This window comes from Crinia signifera, chromosome 12 (genome assembly GCF_055691185.1).
Source record: "Crinia signifera chromosome 12, ASM5569118v1, whole genome shotgun sequence".
NCBI lineage: Eukaryota > Metazoa > Chordata > Amphibia > Anura > Myobatrachidae > Crinia > Crinia signifera.
In genome coordinates, this window is record NC_139228.1 from 85643518 (window position 1) to 85670270 (window position 26753).

Below are 26753 nucleotides of genomic sequence, written 5' to 3' on the forward strand. Positions count from 1 at the left end.
CTGTAAGTACTGTTTTTTTTTTTTATTGCATATTTCCATAGTTAAATGTACATCATAATAAAAACAGTCTTTTTCTCTTCTACTACTAAACATTCTTGTTCCTACTAACTAGAGTTCACTATGATCTCAAAGCTCTTTTACAGACAGACACATTTACAAATATGTTCAGATTTATCCTTTGGAGACAGATAAAAAAAACAAAAAAAAAAAAAACGTTTTTTTTTTTTTTTCTTTAAATGCACACCTTACAGAACAACCCCTAATTACATCAGCACTGATCAAAAACATTTTCCCCGTATTTTTTACATTGGCAGCATGAAAAAGAACCCAAAACGATAACAACGGGATCCGAGACATAACCGTATGTGGCAAACCCCAGCCACTCCGAGTAGGTACAACAGATGTGAAGTACAGCTTTAAAAAAAATAATAATAATAATAATATTTGGCTATTTTTTATTTTTTTTATTTATTACTGTAGATCTTATTGAAACTTTGAAAAGCAAAAATGTACAGAATATAAAGAGGCACTTTTGAAAAGAATAATAGGAATGCAATGGAAAGAATACTACGGTAAAGGGTCAGGGCTGATCGGCCTATCCAGGTTTTGGTATAAACAGGTATGGCCTCAGAGACATAACATCAGACCCTTTTCCAACTCTTGCATGGACAAAGTTCTAGAAAGGGGTTGGGAACGGCATCTCAACGGTCTGTATATTGGCTGTGGGATCCTGTCGGTGAAAACGCCGCAATTCACTTTAAGTATCCTCAGACTAACCCTTAGTATAACTCTAACCCACCCCTGCCGCAGCCTGACCATAACAAACCCCCCACCCCAACGGTTTGAAATTGGGAGCATTTTGACCCTCCGGGATCCCACCGCCTGTATCTAGAGTTTTACCATCGAGATTGCAGACTACATCCCTGAGAAACCTGTCTCTGCAAAGACATTGAAGGTTCTCAAATACTCTACAGCCCAGAGGAAGACACTTAAGCACCAGTTGAGATCCTGATGTCTGACACTAGAGTAACACCCACGGTTCACACATAAAAATGTGTATCGAGTATGGCGAGAATGGTAATCCACCAATTCAGAATATATACCAGGATACCCGTCACCCACTCACCGGGGAAGCAGCCATTTTGTGGCCAGATGAATATGTAAGACACTCAGTTTGCTAGAGACTACTGACTTCACAGAGAAAATGAGGCACAAATGAAAAACTGCAATCCCACCTTAATGTCTCTGGGAAATTCATAGGCTGCGTTCCCAGGAGTATTGCTTTGGCTGACAAAATGGCCGCCACCTCTGAGCTTAGGTGACTGGAGCATATTCTATATTATGTGACTCCAAACAGCATTATTTAGCCCTCCAGGAAATTTTATTTCACAGCTTCTCCGAAGCACCACAATAAATGTGCACCTGAAATAATATTATCATGAACATGCTAGTTATTACAAAAAATGTATTTAAAATTTTTAAACAAAAAGTTGAAAATTGCTCTAGTGAAAACAAAAAAACAAAAACAAAATCAAATCTGTAATAAATGTACACCAGTACCTAACTCTTGTATACTCTATAAAGTATAAAGGGGGGGGGGGGGGGGGCAAAAACAGTTTTTTTGTCTCCCCACCTATTAAAAAGGAAAATAACATTTTCCACTGTAAAATACATCAAATAAAATAAAAAATTACATTATTTTGTCTCTTGGACTGCAGCTGTCCTTTTGCCAAATAAAAATTCCCACAGCCATGTATGATCAGTCTGCATTTCTTACATCCTTTTCATGTCCATGTTTTTAACCGTAAGTAGAAGTGTCTGGGAGGCAGCCATTACTAAATCATTCCAGTTTTCTTGTGCGGAATAGAAAGTCAGAAAACATGTTTTTGTGCGATTTATATAAACGTGTGACGTACAATCAATGGACTAACTATATATTTGTTGGCCCCACAGCAAACGTTTGTACAGGCTCCATGTACAAAAAAACAAAAACACATGTAACTGATAGGGAAGGTGGCCCCTCTCAGCTCTGGGCCCCATAGCGGCTGCACTCCCTGCTCCTATTGCAGCAAGGCCTTTATGTACAATAGTAGTGTTAGAGCAGATTTATTTATCAATGTATAGGAGAGTATAGATTATATTTGTAAGATAAATTAACGTATTACACATTTTGCGCAAATACATTTTTTTTTATAGCAAAATCATGGTATTTGAATACAAAAGGTAGTTTGCAGGTTTAGGTAATTTCACAGAAAACAATTAGATATTCTGAACGGGGCATCATTTAATAACAAAGGCGGGAAACCAAATCAACCAATCAGGTACAAGAATGTATTAATGTGATTACTACAGACTGACTGGTTGCTATGGGTAACAAAAAAACACTTGGTTTCCCCAACACACTGAATGATACCAGTAACAAGATTTAAATAATACATGATAATGCAATATAAAGATGGGCATGCACTACTGTCATTTCTCGCAGCAGTGTACGTCCAGCCGATCACCTACGAGCTGCCTGGGAACTTTCTAGGTGGTAGGATCACATGCGACCCCTGTTCCCCGCCCAGCCCTCCGTTCCCCGTCTGGGAGGGAGGTCCAAGGTTGGAGGTGAGACCTCCGACTCAGGTGTGTATGGGACCAAGTATCGGACCTGAGGGGACATCACACTGACCAGATTTAGGCCATTTTATTGGCCTGTTTCCACGGGTGAAATTGGCCCAAATCTAGTTTGTGTATGGGGGCCTAAGGGTAAGCCCCACAGCCAGTTGTAGTATTTAAATCTGATTACTGGTATCATTAATACCCCATTGACACCAAAAGCAAAATTTACCGGGTTAAAGCTTTTCAACACAGATATTTCCTGAAAAACCCAGGTTTTTCCTTTAGTGTGAAAGGGTGAACCCGGGTATTTAATTCTGGGTCGCCGACCCTGCTCTTGACCAGAAAGAAAACCCGGGTTTTCCAGCAAATTCCCGGATTGAAAGGCTTTAACTCAGTAATTTGCTTCTGGTGTGAATTCAGGTCAGACTGCACCCGGAAAAATGACCCTAGGTAATTGCCAGGTTGGCGATATGAAAGGGGTATTAGTGTGCTGGGGGAAACAAAGTGTTTTTTATTACTCAGTATTAACCTTCTTTTTCTAGCACCTGAGTGATATCACTAAACGGACGAGCACCTGCCAATATATTATATATATCTGAATGGAGGTCTTCTAACACAAACAAAATGGCTGACCAAGCGGTCTTAAGTAATAATCCATCAGACAGAATTAAACAGAATTTACAGTATATGGTTTAGAAAATGGCAGGACTTGGATCTAATGTCTGAAAACTAAAAGAAGTTAAAAATAAAAAAAATCTTTAACTGTAACAAGCAGCAGCAGATTATACATAGAAATTAAAGCTGTACTTTCTAAACCAATGGGAACACATTGCTGCAGCAACTGAATTCACTAAACTACACTGAAAGAATTTTCTTACACACTCATTTTGGAGGCTGTGGTTCCTGAGCAGGGCATAAAGTGGTCATGCAGAGGTGAGGGAACTAATTTCTCTATGCCATCGAATTACCCCCTCCCCCCATTAGGCAGAAACCGGGCCAATGGTACAGTTTTTGGCATCCCCCTGCAATCTAGAATGCTTTTCTCTGAGAATTACTGTGCAGGGCCAATGTGGAGGCTAAAATGTTCCACCTCAGAATTAGAGGTGGTGGAACTCAGTTCTGCTCCGTTCCCCCTCACTTTAACCCCTGTTCCTGAGAGATGTACGGCCTGGTCAGATTTGTGACCATTTTCTTGTAGACTTAGGGGCTTGGTCCAATTAACTTTAAGAAACCCTAGTGTGATGACGCTTCCTGGGATGTTACGGTAATAAATCATTGCTTATTTGTTTGCACTCTTCATATTGAGGGGTGAGCAAAAATAACCATAGTTTTTGACCTATCACAATATGACCACGTACAGTAGCTGCACTTTGTGTAAGGCTGTCTCAGAAGCCTGCAGCTAATGTAATACGCCACTCAGAGGTATAAAAGCGTAAACATTAAACAAAATTAGAATTAAAAAAAGTTACTGAGTGCATTGTATCTGGTTATTATATGATAATTGGAAGTACTGTTGTGTAAAGCAGAACTAGAATTGAAGGTGTTGTATATGGGCTACTGTATGTACTAATTTACTAAAATGTGGATTTTGGCCGAAGTTTTGTTGATTTATGGTCGATGTTGAATGCTTGAAAAAGGATCTCAAATCGATGTTGGGCTTCCAGAAAGTCCAGGGCTACAACACACATTATAAAAACTAATGTAAAAAGGTCATCTGCCAGTAAATGTGTGGATTAACCCTGCAAGACAACATTGATTAAGACAATTTTTAAAATTCTAAAAAAATAAATTAAAAAAAATCAACCTACATCGACCTACCCATTAGAGAGAGTTAAGCACATTGAAATATCTTTGAAACCTTTAACATGCGCATGCTACGGTACCCATGGGACACGGGTGGGCACCCCCCCCACCAACGCCTCAATTACCTATTTGGGTACAAAGTTACCAATGAGCATGGCACGACTGACAGGATTCTAAAAAAGACCCCTTTATTTTATGGGAGCTGGACACTAAAATACTCCAGTATAAAAATATTTAATTCTTTACAGTATTTTTTCAACAAAGACGATAACTTGGACAAGTTTAAACCTCTGAAATGTCTGTAATTCCCAATTCTCTCTATTTAAAAATAAAATAAAAACCATCCGGAAACACGATGATGAGAACGATGCAATCAGTAGTAATGAGATGAGATCTTTGTAATCAGTGCTGAGTATTTTACTGGATCTGTGATGTGCCCAGCGTGTCGTACGCACACAGAATAAATGGAATAACCGACGAGTAACCGAAGACGCCCTGGTAACATTGGAAAGGACCTCTCTATTTAAATGAATACTAATGATAAGGTGACCCAAATTAAAGCACACGTCTGGATTCCCAAAGGTGTTATTCAGAGTGAATTTTGATTGCACGTTTTTCGATAAAACTCCGCTGCCCCCCCTTTAAAATAAACCTGCATTTTATTGCATAATTAAGGTGATTCTATAGAACTTTGCTGTGATTTAATATACACCCATGTGTTTTTATATAGGACACACTTCTATAATAAATATATTCTTTTTCCTTTTTTTATCTACCCTTTTAAAGTGCAGCGGCCACTCATATGTAGTGGAGGAAGCCAAATTGTAACCGACACCAAAATTCTCCAGTGACATCACTGAGTACGCAGCCTTTGAACGCCCAAGGAACCAGTGACATCACTAACGGAGAGGATGCAAATCTCAAAATGGCCGCCTACACACAACACATGCACTTTTTTTTTTCTTTTTGGAACAGACCGTGAACAGATTGTATGTTTTAGGAATGCACCCGCCTTAATTGTGCTTTTGCACTACAAAAAAAAATATATATAAGTTTTAGATTAAAAAACAAACAAAATAAAAACTAAATAAAACATTTATACACAGTGGGTATGTATACATGTGCCTCTATACACATATATACATAATACTGCAGTAAAATCACATATTTAATATGTGCATGAATTCCTCCAAATTATATACATATACGTGTGCAAGTGTATAAAATGCTTTCCGCAAGTACATCTGCACACACATTATTATACATTAAGTACATATGTACACACCCAGCTACCCCTCCCATTCCGCGGCAGTGTCATTGATGGTGCAGATAAGCGACTTAATAATTCAGTTTTGTGACCGGCCGCTCCCGGCTGCTCTCCGTCGCCTGGGTGGCAATGCGCTTGCGGTTTCTTTTAAGCTTAGAAAGGTCCTTATCGAAGACTTCACCGGATCGGAGAGCAGAGACCAAGTCATCAAACTCCCCCTCTTCCTCTCCGTTTTCCTTGGCTTTCCTGGCCTTGCGTTCTCGTTCCCGCTGCTCCTTCAGCTGTGGGCAGAAAGCAAATGTGATTTACCAACAAGTCAATTCAGTCAAATTAATTTACAGAACCGGAGGCGCAATAAAGCAAACCCAAAAGCCACGTAAGTCGCTTCAAACAAACAAGAAAATGCTCGATAGCAGGGGTCTCAAAATCAACCCTCAAGTACTCCCAACGGGTCATATTTGGGGAATTTCTGTCTGTGGAACAGGTGAGATAATTACTGACCCAGCAACAGAGCGACTCACCTGTGGCATGAGTAAAGAAATCCGCAAACATGGCCTGTTGGTGATACATGAGGATTGAAGTGGAAACCCCTGCTCAAAACTACTTTACCCTAGGGGAGGGGTGGCTAAACCGGTCCCAGAGAGATACCAACAGTCCATGTTTTCCAGAACACCTGTGGATCTGTAGAACGTGTCTGTTAGGAATGAATGAAGCACGTTTGAAAAGGTGACAGTTAGTAATAACTGCACCTGTGCCCCAGCTGGATGTCTGGAAAATGTGACAGTAATTACAGCACCTGTGCACCAGGTGGTCTGGAAACCGTGGACTGTTAGATCTTGAGGACCGGGTTTGGCCACCCCTGCCCTCGTGGATTTCTTCTGCATGACAAACTCATGTGACTCCACCCTCAGGGCAGTACAACCCTTGGCCACACACCCCTAGCAGGGGTACCAGGGAGTCTCTTGCAACCTAGTGTGAACATTACATGTAAAATTGGGTATATTGCAGCTACACATTATATTATATTTTGATTGCAAATCAATACATTTCCTGAGCCTGAATCTTAAACCAATGCACAAGCTGATGCTCCCAGAACTCAAGCTAGAAAAGGGATACAATTATTTAACAGACAGTAAACCTTTTATTTTATACAAACTGTTATAACAGAGGAACACGGTTTATGGCTCTCAGGGCTAAATCATTCCATTACGTTCGCTGCAATCAATGAGAGAATGGACACTTCAAAGTTCCAGGCAATCATTGTCTAAAGGGGTTCTGTTTAGTGAACATCTGATGTCCGTCCTGCGGAATCTCAAGCTTACTCCGTCACGTTAATTAAAACACATGATCTGCCCGACACTGAACAAGCTGAGACTGAAGAAGTTTGTTTTAGGACGGAGCGATGACTTCACTGCGGAAGAAACGGATTCTCGCTCTTCTGATCTCATCCTGCAGCACTCAGGCAATTGTGGTCGGATGGTGGAAGACAGACTATTGACTTCCGAATCGTCCCACATCCTTTATCTTTGCAAGTAAACTTTTTTCCCGTCATTATTCCTTGAATAAATGCTTTAATGCAGGGGTAGGCAAGTAATTTTGAACGGAGTCCTGATAGTTCTAAATATTTCCACAAAATCAAATATCTGTATTGTAATTAAGGGTCACCTTCTGATAAGAAAAACCAAACAGCCACATAAAACCTCATTCCCTGTGCCCCTCAGGACTGCCCCCCCCCCCCCCCCCCCAAAAAGTTATGTTTTTTTTTCCATGAGGGCCAAAAGCTCCATCCCATTAAACTGGGACAAACAGATAACCGCCCCCCCCCCTTCTCCACAGCAGTATTCTGCCCACTGCCGCCACCACTGTGTTCTGCCCGCTACCTCCGCACCACTGTTCCTGCCTCTGCTGCTTGTGTTCCCGGCCGCCTGCCAGAGATTCTCAGCCCTTGCAGTGCGCGAGTGTACAGTGACATCACCGACGCACCTGTGCAATGCATTACTGGGACCGCTGAAGCCAGAAGAGGATTCAGGAGGCGAATGGGGCCAGGAGAGATGTAATGGCCACATCTCGCCGGTCCGCATTTTTGCCCTTTGCGGTCCGGAGGTGGACCGCCGTCCACCAGTTGCCTACCCTTACTTTAATGCATACAAATTTATTTACAAAAATAGTATTTAGGATCCAAATGCAGCCTCAATGAGGGTTTAAAATTTATGGAGTTCATTCAATTAGAAGCAAATTACTCACGCCCGTAACGGCAACTATAAGCCACACTTATGATGGCTTATATGAATATAAATGCTCGTCGGAGAATGGGCTGTAATGGGGGTGAGTTGTCCTCCTCACATCTATTGGAATCGACCCTTCTATGTATAAATCAAGGATGTGGACTAAATCTTTTTTTGTTAGTATTTTCATCTCTCTGCTGTATCATATACATATATCTGATTCCCCGATCTGGTGGGATGCGTTTGTTAGGTCCCCACTGTGGTTCCAGAACAGGCGGTATTTCATGCCCTACCATCCACTAGCTGTCGCTAAACTACACATCCCAGCATGCCCTGCTACAGTTTTACTATTTGGCCATGCTAAAACTGATGCAGGACATGCTGGGAGGTGTAGTTCTATAGCTGGAGCATTAAGGTTAGCCATCACCGCACTAGGGAATGGAGAGAGAATAGAATAGTGTGCCGTGTGAAGCGAGTCACCGTGTCCAAAGCATCGCAACCTTTCTTGGGCCGACCGAATGATCCCTCCCCGTTCCGGCTGTTAACCAAAATCCTGATGCTCTGATCCCGGCTGTTCTAGTTTTTAAATGTTTAATTCCCCGACAGATTCGATCATCACTGGTGGCTCCGGTTGGTGGATCAGGGAGGAGCAGTTTAAAGTCCTCAGCTGACCACTGACCCAGAAGACACTGCTGAAGCCACCGCTAGACCACCAGGGACAATTGGCAACATTCTAATCAAATGTTGACAAAATATACTGCACCCTACTAAACGCCACAAATTCTGTGACCGTGTGCAAACTTGCAAGTCTAGTTTTGTGACGTTATTAGTAACTAATCGTTTTCTTACGGCTACTAGTCCTTTAAGCAAAGACCATTGCGATCTGCGAGAGTTTCTAACCTGTGCCTCCATACGAGCTCGCCGCTCCTCCTCTTCCTTCCTCTTCCTTATGTTCTCGTTTTCCTGTTTGGCTTCCGACAACGCCTGGAGAAACTGATCGAAAATCCCAAAGAACTCATCCGGCTGAATCTTGTTGGCTTCTTCCCCAAAATGTTTGGCTGACTTCATGAACTAGAGGGATGGGAAACAGAAAAGGTTCTTGTAAGTCCCCATTGCAGAGATTGGCAGCCCCCCGGTCTCAGCACAATGTAACCAGCAAGAGCTCTGTCACAGAGCCGCCATATTTCCAGAACTAGCTGTTTAACATCGTTCACGTGCGTTCAGGTCAACAAAACATCGGGCACATCTGCAACAGTAAAAAAGCTTGTATCTTGCAAGTGACCGTAAAATGTAGGAGGCAAGTTTCAACATAAAACAAAATCAGCACCACGGGAGTCAAGGAACTCGCCCCCAAGAGCACTTTGAAGTGGCTGTGATCCTCTTTTAGACACACGGCCTCTTATTGAAGCCAAATGTGAGTCCGGGAGATGTACTTGTAACTTTTTTTTTTTTTTTTTAAAAACAAACAAAAACTTTAATTAAATAGAAGTGAATGATTCCTGTAAGTGCGTCATGGACATAATAATGGCACTTTCTCTACCTCTCTACAGAAAGTGGTCAACTGTGACTTGGGGCGGGATTCTCTAAAATCCGCAGCCCAGTATCGCCGGCCACCGCATTTCTAATGACCGCATATTCTCTAAAATATGCGGTCATTAACGCAAGGGACAGCTCTTGCGGTAAGAGCTGTCCCTTGCGATGCGGCGCCGTTGCTGGACTTCCGGGTCTATGACCCGGGAGTCCGTCTGCGCATGCGCAGACTGACGCGCCGGCCGCAGGGCATGCTGGGAGGGATCCGTGACAGATCCCTCACACACCGCTGCGGTAAGAAGCCCATAGGCTTCTGGAGGGAACCGCCAGCTTTTGCTGGCGATTCCCTCCGCAGCGGTGACACTGCGGAGGGACATTAGAGAATACAGAAATGCGGTAAAAACCCCGATAACGGGGTTTTTACCGCATTTCTGTAATAGAGAATCTCGCCCTTGGTCTGTTCAAAATTCACAACAATTGATTTTACAACAATACAGAGGTGAAGACACCAGTGCACTGTTAAGGTGTATACACAATGGGCGCTTTTGCTTAAAATGTATGGACAGTGATGATGGGGAAAATCCCTGGGCTGAAAATCACTCAGTGCCTCCACACCGAGCAATTTTCTCCCGTCCAAGCAATTATCCCTGGGGTGGGTGGCTTTTCATAGCAGGATGCTATAGAAAGCCGCCCACCTCGCTGGTAATACCAGCAGATGAGCATCGGCCACCGATGATGATGCAGGAGCACACATCAGCGTTCCTTGCCGGGCCATACACACTGGGCGGTTTTTGAGCTGAAAGTGTGTATGGGCGTTTAGTGAGATTTATTAACCCTTTATGTGCCAAGCGAAATTGTCAAAATAGGTGTGAAAATTGATAAGCTAAACATTTTTATTGTCCGTTTCCGACAAAACAGAGCTTTTTAAGCAGACGGATCTGACACCCTTCAATGCGATCGTTAAATATTGCCACAGATTGAATACCCCTTAGTGTGGATAAGCCGCAAAGTTTGAGGCACACTAAACAGGGCTATACTGCATGGAGCAATTTGAGGATGGGTGTATGTGGACACATCTGTAACACGCATGTGCAACATCATTTAACACCCCATCTGTAAAACATTGTTCTATACGGTATGTTTTTTTTTTTACACATGTTGCTTTGTAACATTCCTAGAATCCAAGTGCTCGTTAAATTATTATTTTTCAGAGAACACAACAAGCATCAATGTTCTGGTTGCAATCAGTAACCCAGTGGTCGCATTCCAGCTGTAATATCTGCTCTGGGATCCCTGAGCGTTGGATGCAATTTGCTCTGGGGCGAGATTGGTGTAAATGACGAGCATTTGGGAAGACTTGCGCCGGACTGCATGGCCGCAGCTGCGCACTCACCAACTCCTTAGATTCTGTCAGTAGATCTTCAACGTCAGAGAAGCTGAATCCAGCTACGGTAATGAACTGACTGACAACGGACACAAACTTATCTCCCGGCAGCGAGGACTGAGTCTTCTGGTACTCCAGCTCCTAGGGAAGGAACACAAACACAGCAGTTATTATATGTACCACATGCCTTAAAGGAACAGGATATCACAAGAGGGAGACATCTTTTGAGGGAGGGGCATTGGGGGGGGGGGGGGGAGGGATATTTCCTTATGCACCACAGACTACCTGCCCATCATGCCTTGCCACAGTTTTCCTATTAGGGAGTGCTAAAACCATGGCAAGGCATGCTGGGATGTGTAGTTTCACAACAGCTGGAGGGAAAAGGTTGAACATGCCTGGTGTAAATTCGCAACAACACACAGGTACATTTTACTCTATTAACCTCCAAGCAAGTTTTTGGCATGTGGAAGGAAACAAACTCATGACCTCTGCGCTGTGATGCAACACCGACAACCACTGTGCTACCATGCTGCCACTTAAAGCGGCAATCCGATACAAAGTTCACTATTTAAAATAATGTACATGTCATTGAGCAATATTAGGCGTAGAAGGGAATACTTACGCTTTCTACAGCTTTCAAGCCATTCCTTAAGGTGCTTATCTCCTTGTCCAATTCAGTCATACTAGAAAATAAAAAAGAATACTAGAATGACATGGTTGTAAATAGAGTATGCGCTTAGAGATGGGGAGATGGCGCTTAGTCATTGGACCAAGGTTCCACTGAGAACAGAAGCAGCCCCTCCTCCATTTACCGGTCACACCTGCTGACAGGCCCGCCCGTGTATACACGATGCTCTCTGTGTTAGGCGGGTGAGTACATTTAAATCTTTTGCTGTGTGGGACATATAGGCTAGAAGGGGCCTTGCGGAGAATTGGGGTCCCTAGACAACAGGCTACATACTTACATTTTTATTTAACAAAATTTTAACAAAACCCTGTGTTTTATTTGCTAGGCGCACAGATTTGCAGCCTATTATTGTAATCGACTTTCTGTTTCGTATACATATACAGCATTAATACTGCCACGCAGCTGGTACCATGTACTACTATATGGGTAACCCTGAGCATGGACAGAATGATTTTCAGTTTCTACAAATATTGGGGTTTACTTACCAAGATGGGTGTTCTATTGAAGATGGGATGTTACTATTGGCAACCAGCCAGAATCTACTTATTTATTTAGCATCTTCTAGGAGATAGATAGAATCGAAATGGTTGCCCATAGCAACAAACCATCTTTAATAGAACTCCCGTTAAATAAACCCCATTGTGTCTTCTAATACAATGGGGTGTATTCAATGCTGCCGGCTCGCTGTCACAGCTTGCAGGGTCAGTAATGAACTGACCCCCCTGCATACGCTGTTTCCCCCTCGCTCCGTTTTTGTAGCGTAGGCCGCTAAAACAGCGAGGCTCTCACGGCTAAATGCAGCAGGCTCCCTGCATTAGCCACAAGCCTCACTTTTTTGGGGAATCCTCGCCGTCATTTGACAACGCGGATTCCTCCGGAACGTTGAATAGGGTGAGCAGCCGGCACGGGGGTTAAACGGCGAGGATCGCTTGTTTTCTGCAATCCCGCCATTTAACCCCCTCGCCGGCCGCATTACATACACCCCAACGTATGTGAACTCATTCCTCATTTAGCAAATGCTTTGGGGGCAAGATAGGAGGGTGTTTATTTCCTTTCATGCTTATTTATAAACCTTGATGGGAATATACAAAATAAAATACTACAATTATTTTATCATAATAGAACTTATCTGTTCTAATAGGCAAGTGCTTTTCCCCACAATGTGAGCCATTCAAGATTACGGTCAGTGGCGGTCCCAGAGGTCGGGCTGAGGATGGGCTAGTCCATGATTCAAATAGGGGAGCCGCACCTACTGCCAGTGAGTCCGTTTGAAATTGCAGTTGGTGTGCAAACCCTATTTTGAACGGCTTTCCCCTGTGGCCATGTATGTCCCGCAGGGGACATGATTACGTGACAACCAGGGGTCCTGTATATACTGCACTGTGTTCTAGTGAACGCTCTGCACAATAGCCTGAAGGTCTAGGAACTAGTTCTAACCAGTCTCCTCTGTTATTTATAAATATGGGGCCTTTTTGCCCAATAACTTTCACCAGCTCTGATTTCCGCACTTCTCCTGTATACATACACACACACACACACACACACACACACACTAGAGTTTAACTTCTGCCTCTTGTGACTTTCAGTAATTAGTTCTCAGCGAGATTCCATATCTGAACAGCTGGGTTGATAGAAACATACCACGGGGGCATGGTATAGTCTGTTCCGTGGCTTCTGTTTCATCATTATCCTCGTTTAGCGGCTGACAATCTGCAGGACGTGTGTGAGTTACTGTGACTGGAGCTAGAACACATGAAATCCAGCTGCACAGATCCGTCACACAGATGTGCCAATACTTACTTCACTTTGGCCGCCTCGGGGATACTCTGCAGCTCCTCTGGCAGATTGACAATTTTCGGATACTTCTTTTCTACCACGGTGATGAGATAGTGCAAAAGGGTAATATTCCTGTAATGACAAATATTCTAATATTCAATATATATGGTAGAAATGATCACAAAGGTATCCAATTCTGCAATGATGTCCTATTAACCGGACACCCCACTCACATACACACCATCGTTTGATTGTGCTTCCCCATCAGCTTCATCATCAGCTTCATCATGAATGGAGAGGTTTTAAATTTGTCCTTCAACCGATACAGTCCGGCGCAATCAATCGTACATACGGTTCTTATATTTAACTTTTAGGCTATGAATACGTTCTGCAATGATTGCCCGGTATGCTGATGGTGATTGGTTGAATAGCGATGATGGTATCCTGAATGACCGCGGGCAATCACCGATGATCGGACTGTTGTGCATGAAAATTGTTCTAACCTGCTCGAGTGTTCCGATCATTGGACACCTGCATCTGGTGGCGTATGTATTGCTGCAGCTGTCCGCCTGACAATTACCCTGTTCCTTCTCACGGAAGAAACCCAGATATAACCAGGCTATACACAGAAACTAATATCAAAGCTTACTGCCATGATATCTGATGGGTTTAGCCCAGGCATGTCCAAACTATGGCCCTCCAGCTGTTGTGAAACTACAAGTCCCATCATGCCTTGCCACAGTTTTGCTATTAGGGAATGCTAGAACTATGGCAAGGCATGCTGGGATGTGTAGTTTCAAAACAGCTGGAGGGCCACAGTTTGGACATGCCTGGTTTAAGCTGTCAGATACATTTTAGATGACAGTGTATGCCCCGCATCAGTAAGACCTCCAGCCCCAGAGAAAGTCCTACTCACCTGTGAAGTTTCTCTTCCATACCTGGGGTGTGGCTCTCTGCTGTGGTGCTTCTAGCACAGTGTGGTCTGTACTTCAGCACCAGACCTGTGCTAGATTCACCACAGCAAAGAGTGACTTCCCAGGCAGGGAAGAGGGGGGGAGGGGGCAGGATGGGTTCTAAAATGAACACTACCCGCAGTGGTGTAACTATAAAGGGCACGCCCATTATTCTAATACTCCGGAGTGGAGCAGCACTGGCAGAAGCGCTGGCGAAATTGCCAGAAAAATGGCGTGGTGACCATTATTCCGTTGATCTGCGTATGCGCTCTAATGCTCAGACTCCAGGACTGGCAGCAGCAGCGATACGAAAGTTGTGGAAAAAAATGTCAGCCGCGCCATTTTGCCAGAGATTCGCGCATGTGCAATAGGGTCAGAGATCTCTAGTGTGGAGACAGCGCTGCTCCTGGCAGAGAGGAGGATGCACATGAGCCTCCTTCGCTCTTTAAACTAGAGATGTGCAGGTTCGGTTTTCCGGAAATTTACTCAGTACTCAAATCCGGATCTTATTGGCTATCCAAAACATGTGACAGCCGATGGCCAATAAGATCCACAGTTTAAATCTGAACCCGCACATCTCTATTTAAAAACGTCCCTGACTAACTGGATTCAGCCCACACTAATCTATGCCCGTGACCATAAAGGCAGCACGAGCAGCGGAAATAATCAGGGCCACCTGATGTCACAAAACAGCATTAGTAAACTAATTATGGCTGTGCCCACCGACATGTTAGTCTGCGACTACCACCAGATACACAGCACAGGGCTGAAATCCGTGTGCGCTGTATATGCCGCAGCCTGGCAAAGTGCATTCATTAACGGTAACCGCTATGAAATATATCAGACGTAGGCCGCTGCTGATGTAAATAAACCGTGATCTATCCCAGCTCTACTTCAAATGCAAACACTGCTCTGAGAACAAGATGGGACCGTGTCCAACAAGTGCATCATTACATTCGCTTCAGAAGTTAAACAGCTGAATGTCATCACAGCCGTCCCTCTTCCCAGCATTACATCATCCCGTCCCCACAGGAGCCATCGCTGGAAGTATGAAACAAACCGCAGCTCTTGTGGGAAATTAGAGGATACAGCGCACTGGATTTTATATACAACACCTCCTGTGAGAGGATGACTGCAAGAAAAAACACATAAACCTCCGATAATTGGTTTACTATGGAACGCTCTTCATTACAGAGGCATTTCCTGCATTGTGCAAGCATTAACCTCTTTAATACTGCATGGGGCGGTGGTGCAACAGGCTACAGAACAGTGAAACTGTAAGGCAGGCATGTCCAACCTGCCGTTCCTGCAGCGTGTGAGAGAACAGCGTTCCTGCAGCGTGTGAGAGAACAGCGTTCCTGCAGCGTGTGAGAGAACAGCGTTCCTGCAGCGTGTGAGAGAACAGCGTTCCTGCAGCGTGTGAGAGAACAGCGTTCCTGCAGTTAATTTTTTATGACTGGAGTGCCGCCTCACCCCGCATCCTGCGACCGTATAGAATGGACTCACCCCTAAGGAGGTAACCCAGATTTGTGACACTGGAGTGCCGGACTCAGGTCTGAGTCGAAACGCGTTGGTGGAGCGGGTGGACCCCAGGTGTGGACCTGACTGAACGGAGGAGCTGTTGGAGGCTGACCAGTGTTACCTGCCCCGGAACATATAACACATGCGCTTAAGAACTGCCTGTCAGTTCCAACAACTCTGGTAATTTCAGCAGTATACCCACTTTGGGATATAGCCACTTGCAGTGATTGAATTATTCCTTTTTTGTGCTACACGAGAGTGTGCCATACTTGGAGATCCAAGTGAACTTATGCTTTTGTACATTTGGATGTTTTTATATCTTGATGTGTCTTTATGTTTTTTGATGTATTGATGTATTGTATATCATATTAAACTGTACTTAACTATGAATGTGCTTATATTCTCTTCCTCCACATAAAATCTTACATTGGAGAGGAATAGAGAGAACTTGAACCCATATGCGCCTGGAAGGATATGTACCAACTTTCTTTTTTATCATGTCCAACCTGTGGCCCTCCAGCTGTTGTGAAACTACACATCCCAGCATGCATTGCCATAGTTTTAGGATTCCCTAATAGCTAAACTGTGGCAAGGCATGATGGGATTTGTCGTTTCACAACAGCTGGAGGGCCATAGTTTGGACATGCCTGCTGTAGGGCCTTGAAGACTAACCTTGACACTCCGCCTGTTGTTGAACTACATATCCCAGCTTGCTCTGCTTCAGTTTTGCTACTTGGCCACGCTAAATCTGATGTAGAGCATGCTGGGATGTGTAGTTCAACAGCTGGAGTGTCAAGGCTGTAGGCATCTAATGATTTGTTGCTGCTTGGGTCTCAATACGTCCTATTCCTATAGACACAAGGACCTTGAGTTCTCCGCTCAATTCTTCATTTGCAAATCTCGAAACATAAAAGAACCCGGATTTTAGTTTACCGTAAGGAATCAGCCACGTCATTACGGAACCACAAGGTATAATAATCAATTACACGCTTGTGTTTGATGTTCTAGGCCATAGAGAGCCTTGGCCCTCCAGCTGATGTTGAACTACATATCCCAGCATGCCCTGCTACAGTTTTGCGATTTGGCCATGATAAAACGGTTGCAGGACATGCCGGGATGTGTAGTTCAACAGCAGCTGGAGTGCCAAGGTTCTCCAGCACTGTCCTAGGACAAGAGATAGCAATAATGTCATGTTCTGGATGCTTATTTCTAGTAAATGATCAAGAATGCAATCTGTGTACATTAATTGTATGGCGATAGGGCTGCAGGCACGCGGTCAGCGGTTCCAAAACCAAACAACATTGATGAGTGTATGGGCAATAGGTTTGTGCAATCATCGTCATCATCGACAAATCCCCGCTACTGTGTGCTGTGCTGTCAGAAGTTGCCCAAATCAGTCACCTGTGTTTGTGGACCATTTGTACCCAAAAAAGTAGGAAACAAAAACAAACAAAAACCCCTTACTTGTCGATACTGGATTTGGTATCCGCGATCTTATTGAGGCTGGAAATTTTAAACCCGTAAGCGTTCCCCCTCTGTCCCTTATTCATGTAGTTTCCGAAAGCCAGGACCACTTCCAACAGCTGCTTCAAGCTTTTACTCTGCAGAACCTGCTTGGAGGCCGAGCGGATTGCTGTTATATAGAAAGACAAGAGGTCAGCACTGGGATAAGACCGCAACCTAGAGTACAAAGACATGAATATACACTTATATACGTACATGCATATATACACTACCCAATTGTTTCAGGCACACTGACTGTTTTTGTACCTTACTCGGACAATGCTATTTTTGGGAGATCATTACAGGCGGAGTCTCCCAAACCTGAAATGCTTGGGACCATTGTAGATATTTCTGTATTTTGGAAGATATCTTGGGTATGGGACACAAGTCTAAACACAGATGGTTTTATAGGTTTCATGTACACCTTATACACATACGTGTTGATCCTATTAATTGTGAAGGGTGCCGTTGCTGCAGGATTGGGTATGGATCATTGGATAGACCGCAACTAGGTCAACATGACTGAAGGTCGACACAAGCATTAGGTCGACAGTCAAAAGGTCGACATGGTCACTAAAACATAGCACCACGTCCCCTTGCTTCGGGCACTGTGCCTCATTGCGACCGGCACACTATTTTATTCTCCCACCGCACCCTAGTGAATGGTAAACCCCAAAAAAATTGAAAACCCCCATGTCAACCTTTTGACTGTCAACCTTCACCATGTCAATCTAATGACCCTGTCGACCTTCCCCATGTCAATCGAATGACCCTGTCAACCTTCAGTTTTGTTGACCTTCCGTCTTGTCGATCTAGTGACCGTATCCCACAATATTTAATCACTGGCAACGGCTCCCAATTTCGCACCAACATTTCTCACTACATAATAGGGCCGCGAGCACATTTGTTGCAAATTCCTGACGCCGTAAAGTGCGTCCGCTGCTGCGATGATGTGCGCTAGTGAAATCATCGAGCTATCAGGTTCAACATCATAGCCGGAAGGTAATTTTATTAAGTTTGTAAACAATAAGTCACAAAACTAAAAGGTTTCACTATTTCAGTTATTTTCCAAAAAGATCATCATGTTTTTATTTTTTAACACTTGGATATGGGCTGTAACCTGTACAAAGAACACAGACGACATTTACTTGGCCACACCTGCCAATGCTCATTGTACTGATTGGATATCATATTCTGGTATTTTGAAGTACCATCGAATAGAATCAAATTTTGCCACCCACTTGTGAGCCCATGAACTAAAACTCTGTCACTATTACTGGCTGCCGATTGGAGCCCGGATAACCTTTTTTTTTTTTTATCCTGGATTCTAAGAAACAGGACAGCACATATTCATCTGAAGCATCATTGCTAGAAATAACTGTACGACTGGACAGCGGACTTACCTTCCACCTTTGGTTTGACTTCAGCGACTCTTTCCGCAAACTTCTTTTTGAAGTACAGAGACTGCAACCGCTGCTGATAATGATTAATCCTGAAACAGTCAACAACTCAAAGATTAGGAAAAGAATCAAGTTCAATAAATCACAATGATTTCAGATTGGATTATAGGGCTGTTGTATCACCAATTCATCCGATTAGTATACTATTTAAAGATACAGTGGCTATGGAGCACAGTTATGCATCCAGGTAGGTCCTGCTCACACATTAACACTTTAGAATAACCAACTAAATCAACATTACTTATTGAGTTGTGCCTGGGGGTGGCCTGGCCCCTAAATCCACCCCTGCCCCAAACAGTGCACGTTTTCCAGGTCACCCTACAGGTGCACTCATTATTCAGACACATTTTAAAAGATCCACAGGTGGAGCTAATTACAGATGTAGCCAGCCACATCATGGCATGCTACCGCCAGGGGCGCGTGCGCGCCCCGTGGCAAGAGAGGCTGCGGCCGGTCCCCGCCGCTGTCGGGGTCCCTTGCCGCCCGACCCCCCCCTAACCCTGCCAGTCTCCCTGAAGCTGAGACAGGCAGGGACCCAATGCGCCACCGTCGCCAGACTGGGACGCGCGTGCGTGTGAGACGCATGCTCGTCCCAGACCCTATCGCCGGCACTCGCCAGTAAAAGGGATCAGGCGAGCGCCGGCTCCATCTGTATGTCACTTGTGATTCTGTGTGGAGACCTGCAAAATATGCACTTTGTGGGGTCCTGAGGACAGGTTGGGAACCACTGCCCTAAACTATCCATAATATATAGATTGTAAGCTTGCGAGCAGGGCCCTCCTACATTTTGACTGTCTGTAAATACCCTGTTTGTTGTATCACTGTCTCCTTTGTAAAGCGCTGCGCTATATAAGAAACTGTTAATAAATAAATATCCTAACAATTAGCCCAAAACTGCTAAAGCAAACCACGTGCATTAATCCGCAGTAATAAACCACAGAAAAATGAACTATTAAGGAACATCTGCAGCAGCACTTTCTACGAAATTAAAATACAACAGATGGAGACTCATTGATGCATTTCTTTCCATGGAGGGTTTCTTATGGACTATTAAAAACATAGGTATATCTTCAATTGATGCCAGATCCATTCAGAAATTCGGAAATTATTCAATGCAGCGGCCAAATCAGACGTCCGTATCTTTTTATGTCGGATTGAGATTGACTGTAGCACAGAAAAAAAAAAACTTTCATCAATCTACCTGGTTTTCGGCAGGTGGCAGGGACGTGCAGTCAGGGGAGGCAGTGCCTCCCCTGTCATAATGATGTGAATAATAAAAAGAAGATATTTATATATCTTCTTTTATTATTTTCATAATTTCTACCTCTAGCCCTGCCTCCTACCATCTTACACTGGTGCATGTGAGGGTGGGAGGCAGCGGGATAGGTGCCTCCCGCTGTTAACATTAAAACACCGGGCAGCGGAGGGGGGTAGGGGAGGGCAGGAGGCAGGGTGCAGCAATGGGCTGTAAAAGCCCATTGAAAATGAATAGGGAAGCGGCACTCATACTGGTGCCGCAATGACAGGGGCACCAGTATGAATGCACGCCCCCAGATGTGATTGGGTCAGCGGATCCAGTGATGGATCCGCTGTCCAATCACACACATGCAGGGCCCACCTGGATAGGATGCAGTAGCGCGACAGCGTGGAGTCCGGCACCGCTGGGAGATGGCCGCTGTCACCGCAGAGGAGAGGTGAGTCCACTGGGGGAGGGGGGCGCATGTACACCCTGCTGCCTGTGCCCGGCCGCTGCATATACCATATAGCATGGTATGCGGGCGGGGTGGCCCCCTGCCTGTGATCCCGTGCGGGGAGATCAGTGCCTCCCCAGGCAATGACCTCACCGCACGTCACTGGCAGGTGGAACATTTTCACCTGCCGGGAAAAAAACCCCAGCTAGTATTGAATAGATCGGAACCCTTCCGATCTATTCATGTAGAAAACTGCGGCCTTTTCGGCAAGACGTCAATTTCAACAGTGATTGAATAAACCCCATGGTAACATATTTCTTTGCTACTGGTAACCCGGTTTTATAATATGCGAATATGGTAAACTCCTTCAAAGATTTCCTCCGGACATTGGACTACAACTTAGATCAGTGCAGGTTAATCTACTACAAAGTGGTGACTATATTCCCTCATTTGGGTCCTATTGTCGTATTATTTTTATTGTTGTTTTATGAACTTTTAATGTGTTATTAAATATGAAATGCTTTCATTGATGTATGTACTATTGTGAATTTTTTCAGTGCTGCTTTTTCCCTTGTGTTCATTATCCATTTGGGGAACTGACCATCCCTGAAAGCAGCAGCTTCTTAAAGTAACAGAATATAAACAGTCGCTCTAGAGATTAACCTAGGTTAATCAGCTTTGCTATATTACACATGTGATGTGATGTGATGGGTTATGGTATATCAGACTCCTCCCATCACTCTGCGCCCCCACAATGCTGCCATGTATGTGCTGTCTGCTGACTACAGGTGTGATGTGATATGTTATGGTATAACAGACTCCTCCCATCGCTCTGTGCCTCCACATTGCTGCCATGTATGTGCTGTCTGCTGACTACATGTGTGATGTGATGGGTTATGGTATATCAGACTCCTCCCATCACTCTGTGCCTCCACAATGCTGCCATGTATGTGCTGTCTGCTGACTACACGTGTGATGTGATGGGTTATGGTATATCAGACTCCTCCCATCGCTCTGTGCCTCCACATTGCTGCCATGTATGTGCTGCCTGCTGACTACACGTGTGATGTGATGGGTTATGGTATATCAGACTCCTCCCATCGCTCTGTGCCTCCACATTGCTGCCATGTATGTGCTGTCTGCTGACTACACATGTGATGTGATGGGTTATGGTATATCAGACTCCTCCCATCACTCTGTGCCTCCACAATGCTGCCATGTATGTGCTGTCTGCTGACTACACGTGTGATGTGATGTGTTATGGTATATCAGACTCCTCCCATCGCTCTGTGTCTCCACATTGCTGCCATGTATGTGCTGTCTGCTGACTACACGTGTGATGTGATGGGTTATGGTATATCAGACTCCTACCATCATTCTGTGCCTCCACAATGCTGCCATGTATGTGCTGTCTGCTGACTACACATGTGATGTGATGGGTTATGGTATATCAGACTCCTCCCATCACTCTGTGCCCCCACAATGCTGCCATGTATGTGCTGTCTGCTGACTACACATGTGATGTGATGGGTTATGGTATATCAGACTCCTCCCATCACTCTGTGCCCCCACAATGCTGCCATGTATGTGCTGTCTGCTGACTACACGTGTGATGTGATGTGTTATGGTATATCAGACTCCTCCCATCGCTCTGTGCCCCCACGATGCTGCCATGTATGTGCCGTCTGCTGACTACACGTGTGATGTGATGGGTTATGGTATATTAGACTCCTCCCATCACTCTGTGCCACCACAATGCTGCCATGTATGTGCTGTCTGCTGACTACACGTGTGATGTGATGGGTTATGGTATATCAGACTCCTCCCATCACTCTGTGCCTCCACAGTGCTGCCATGTATGTGCTGTCTGCTGACTACACATGTGATGGGTTATGGTATATCAGACTCCTCCCATCACTCTGTGCCTTCACAATGCTGCCATGTATGTGCTGTCTGCTGACTACACCTGTGATGTGATGGGTTACGGTATATTAGACTCCTCCCATCACTCTGTGCCTCCACAATGCTGCCATGTATGTGCTGTCTGCTGACTACACGTGTGATGTGATGGGTTATGGTATATCAGACTCCTCCCATCACTCTGTGCCTCCACAGTGCTGCCATGTATGTGCTGTCTGCTGACTACACATGTGATGGGTTATGGTATATCAGACTCCTCCCATCACTCTGTGCCTTCACAATGCTGCCATGTATGTGCTGTCTGCTGACTACACCTGTGATGTGATGGGTTACGGTATATTAGACTCCTCCCATCACTCTGTGCCTCCACAATGCTGCCATGTATGTGCTGTCTGCTGACTACACGTGTGATGTGATGGGTTATGGTATATCAGACTCCTCCCATCACTCTGTGCCTCCACAATGCTGCCATGTATGTGCTGTCTGCTGACTACACGTGTGATGTGATGGGTTATGGTATATAAGACTCCTCCCATCACTCTGTGCCTCCACAATGCTGCCATGTATGTGCTGTCTGCTGACTACACGTGTGATGTGATGGGTTATGGTATATCAGACTCCTCCCATCACTCTGTGCCTCCACAATGCTGCCATGTATGTGCTGTCTGCTGACTACACGTGTGATGTGATGGGTTATGGTATATCAGACTCCTCCCATCACTCTGTGCCTCCACAATGCTGCCATGTATGTGCTGTCTGCTGACTACACGTGTGATGTGATGGGTTATGGTATATCAGACTCCTCCCATCACTCTGTGCCTCCACAATGCTGCCATGTATGTGCTGTCTGCTGACTACACGTGTGATGTGATGGGTTATGGTATATCAGACTCCTCCCATCACTCTGTGCCTCCACAATGCTGCCATGTATGTGCTGTCTGCTGACTACACCTGTGATGGGTTATGGTATATCAGACTCCTCCCATCACTCTGTTCCTCCACAATGCTGCCATGTATGTGCTGTCTGCTGACTACACATGTGATGTGATGGGTTATGGTATATCAGACTCCTCCCATCACTCTGTGCCTCCACAGTGCTGCCATGTATGTGCTGTCTGCTGGCTACACATGTGATGTGATGGGTTATGGTATAATAGACTCCTCCCATCACTCTGTGCCCCCACAATGCTGCCATGTATGTGCTGTCTGCTAACTACACGTGTGATGTGATGGGTTATGGTATATCAGACTCCTCCCATCACTCTGTGCCCCCACAATGCTGCCATGTATGTGCTGTCTGCTAACTACACATGTGATGGAAGGTGTCTGATATACCATAACCCATCACGTCACACGTGTAGTCAGCAGACAGCACATGCATGGTAGCATTGTGGAGGCACAGAGTGATGGGAGGAGTCTAATATACCATAACCCACCACATCACACGTGTAGTCAGCTGACAGCACGTACATGGCAGCATTGTGGAGGCACAGAGCGATGGGAGGAGTCTAATACACCATAACCCATCACACGTGTAGTCAGCAGACAGCACGTACATGGCAGCATTGTGGGGGCACAGAGTAATGGGAGGAGTCTAATATACCATAACCCATCACATCACACGTGTAGTCAGCAGACAGCACATACATGGCAGCACTGTGGAGGCACAGAGTGATGGGAGGATTCGGATATACCATAACCCATCACATCACACGTGTAGTCAGCAGACAGCACATACATGGCAGCATTGTGGAGGCACAGAGTGATGGGAGGAGTATTATATACCATAACCCATCACATCACACGTGTAGTCAGCAGACAGTACATACATGGCAGCATTGTGGAGGCACAGAGCAATGGGAGGAGTCTGATATACCATAACCCATCACATCACATGTGTAGTCAGCAGACAGCGCATACATGGCAGCATTGTGGAGGCACAGAGTGATGGAAGGAGTCTGATATACCATAACCCATCACATCACACGTGTAGTAAGAAGACAGCACATACATGGCAGCATTGTGGAGGCACAGAGTGATGGGAGGAGTCTGATATACCATAACCCATCACATCACTCTGTGCCCCCACAATGCTGCCATGTATGCGCTGTCTGCTGACTACACGTGTGATGTGATGGGTTATGGTATATCCGAATCCTCCCATCACTCTGTGCCTCCACAATGCTGCCATGTATGCGCTGTCTGCTGACTACACATGTGATGTGATGGGTTATGGTATATAATACTCCTCCCATAACTCTGTGCCTCCACAATGCTGCCATGTATGTGCTGTCTTTTGACTACACGTGTGATGTGATGGGTTATGGTATATCAGACTCCTCCCATCACTCTGTGCACCCACAACGCTGCCATGTATGCGCTGTCTGCTGACTACACATGTGATGTGATGGGTTATGGTATATAATACTCCTCCCATCACTCTGTGCCTCCACAATGCTGCCGTGTGTGCGCTGTCTGCTGACTACACGTGTGATGTGATGGGTTATGGTATATTAGACTCCTCCCATCACTCTGTGCCTCCACAATGCTACCATGTATGTGCTGTCTGCTGACTACACGTGTGATGGGTTATGGTATATCAGACTCCTCCCATCACTCTGTGCCTCCACAATGCTGCCATATATGTGCTGTCTGCTGACTACACATGTGATGTGATGGGTTATGGTATATTAGACTCCTCCCATCACTCTGTGCCCCCACAATGCTGCCATGTACGTGCTGTCAGCTGACTATACGTGTGATGTGATGGGTTATGGTATATTAGACTCCTCCCATCACTCTGTGCCTCCACAGTGCTGCCATGTATGTGCTGTCTGCTGACTACACATGTGATGTGATGGGTTATGGTATATTAGACTCCTCCCATCACTCTGTGCCTCCACAATGCTGCCATGTATGTGCCATCTGCTGACTACACGCGTGATGTGATGGGTTATGGTATATCAGACTCCTCCCATCACTCTGTGCCTCCACAATGCTGCCATGTATGTACGGTCTGCTGACTACACGTGTGATGTGATGGTTATGGTATATCAGACTCCTCCCATCACTCTGTGCCTCCACAATGCTGCCATGTATGTGCTGTCTGCTGACTACACGTGTGATGTGATGGGTTATGGTATATCAGACTCCTCCCATCACTCTGTGCCTCCACAATGCTGCCACGTATGTGCTGTCTGCTGACTACACGTGTGATGGGTTATGGTATATCAGACTCCTCCCATCACTCTGTGCCTCCACAATGCTGCCATGTATGTACTGTCTGCTGACTACACGTGTGATGTGATGGGTTTTGGTATATCAGACTCCTCCCATCACTCTGTTCCTCCACAATGCTGCCATGTATGTGCTGTCTGCTGACTACACATGTGATGTGATGGGTTATGGTATATCAGACTCCTCCCATCACTCTGTGCCTCCACAGTGCTGCCATGTATGTGCTGTCTGTTGGCTACACATGTGATGTGATGGGTTATGGTATAATAGACTCCTCCCATCACTCTGTGCCCCCACAATGCTGCCATGTATGTGCTGTCTGCTAACTACACGTGTGATGTGATGGGTTATGGTATATCAGACTCCTCCCATCACTCTGTGCCCCTACAATGCTGCCATGTATGTGCTGTCTGCTGACTACACATGTGATGGGAGGAGTCTGATATACCATTACCCATCACATCACACGTGTAGTCAGCAGACAGCACGTTCATGGCAGCATTGTGGAGGCACAAAGCGATGGGAGGAGTCTAATATACCATAACCCATCACATCACATGTGTAGTCAGCTGACAGCACGTACATGGCAGCATTGTGGAGGCACAGAGCGATGGGAGGAGTCCAATACACCATAACCCATCACACATGTAGTCAGCAGACAGCACGTACATGGCAGCATTGTGGGGGCACAGAGTGATGGGAGGAGTCTAATATACCATAACCCATCACATCACATGTGTAGTCAGCAGACAGCACATACATGACAGCACTGTGGAGGCACAGAGTGATGGGAGGATTCGGATATACCATAACCCATCACATCACACGTGTAGTCAGCAGACAGCACATACATGGCAGCATTGTGGAGGCACAGAGTGATGGGAGGAGTATTATATACCATAACCCATCACATCACACGTGTAGTCAGCAGACAGTACATACATGGCAGCATTGTGGAGGCACAGAGCGATGGGAGGAGTCTGATATACCATAACCCATCACATCACATGTGTAGTCAGCAGACAGCACATACATGGCAGCACTGTGGAGGCACAGAGTGATGGGAGGATTCGGATATACCATAACCCATCACATCACACGTGTAGTCAGCAGACAGCACATACATGGCAGCATTGTGGAGGCACAGAGTGATGGGAGGAGTATTATATACCATAACCCATCACATCACAC

The 26753-nt window shown here is 45.2% G+C and overlaps 1 protein-coding gene across 5 annotated transcripts in view; it reads right to left on the bottom strand.

The window, feature by feature from the left end:
- Positions 1 to 7: 7 nt before the first annotated feature.
- Positions 8 to 26753, bottom strand: part of DAAM1 (dishevelled associated activator of morphogenesis 1) — a 149259-nt gene continuing 122513 nt past the window's right edge. For all 5 annotated transcript variants that reach the window (XM_083165967.1, XM_083165968.1, XM_083165969.1 and 2 more), the window contains 7 exons: positions 18658 to 18746; positions 17216 to 17384; positions 13302 to 13409; positions 11436 to 11496; positions 10823 to 10954; positions 8800 to 8970; positions 8 to 5955 (listed from right to left, as the gene is read on the bottom strand). In XM_083165967.1, the coding sequence (XP_083022093.1) occupies positions 5746 to 5955; positions 8800 to 8970; positions 10823 to 10954; positions 11436 to 11496; positions 13302 to 13409; positions 17216 to 17384; positions 18658 to 18746 (940 nt within the window). In that variant the 3' untranslated portion in view covers positions 8 to 5745. The remainder of the gene's footprint in view (positions 5956 to 8799; positions 8971 to 10822; positions 10955 to 11435; positions 11497 to 13301; positions 13410 to 17215; positions 17385 to 18657; positions 18747 to 26753) is intronic.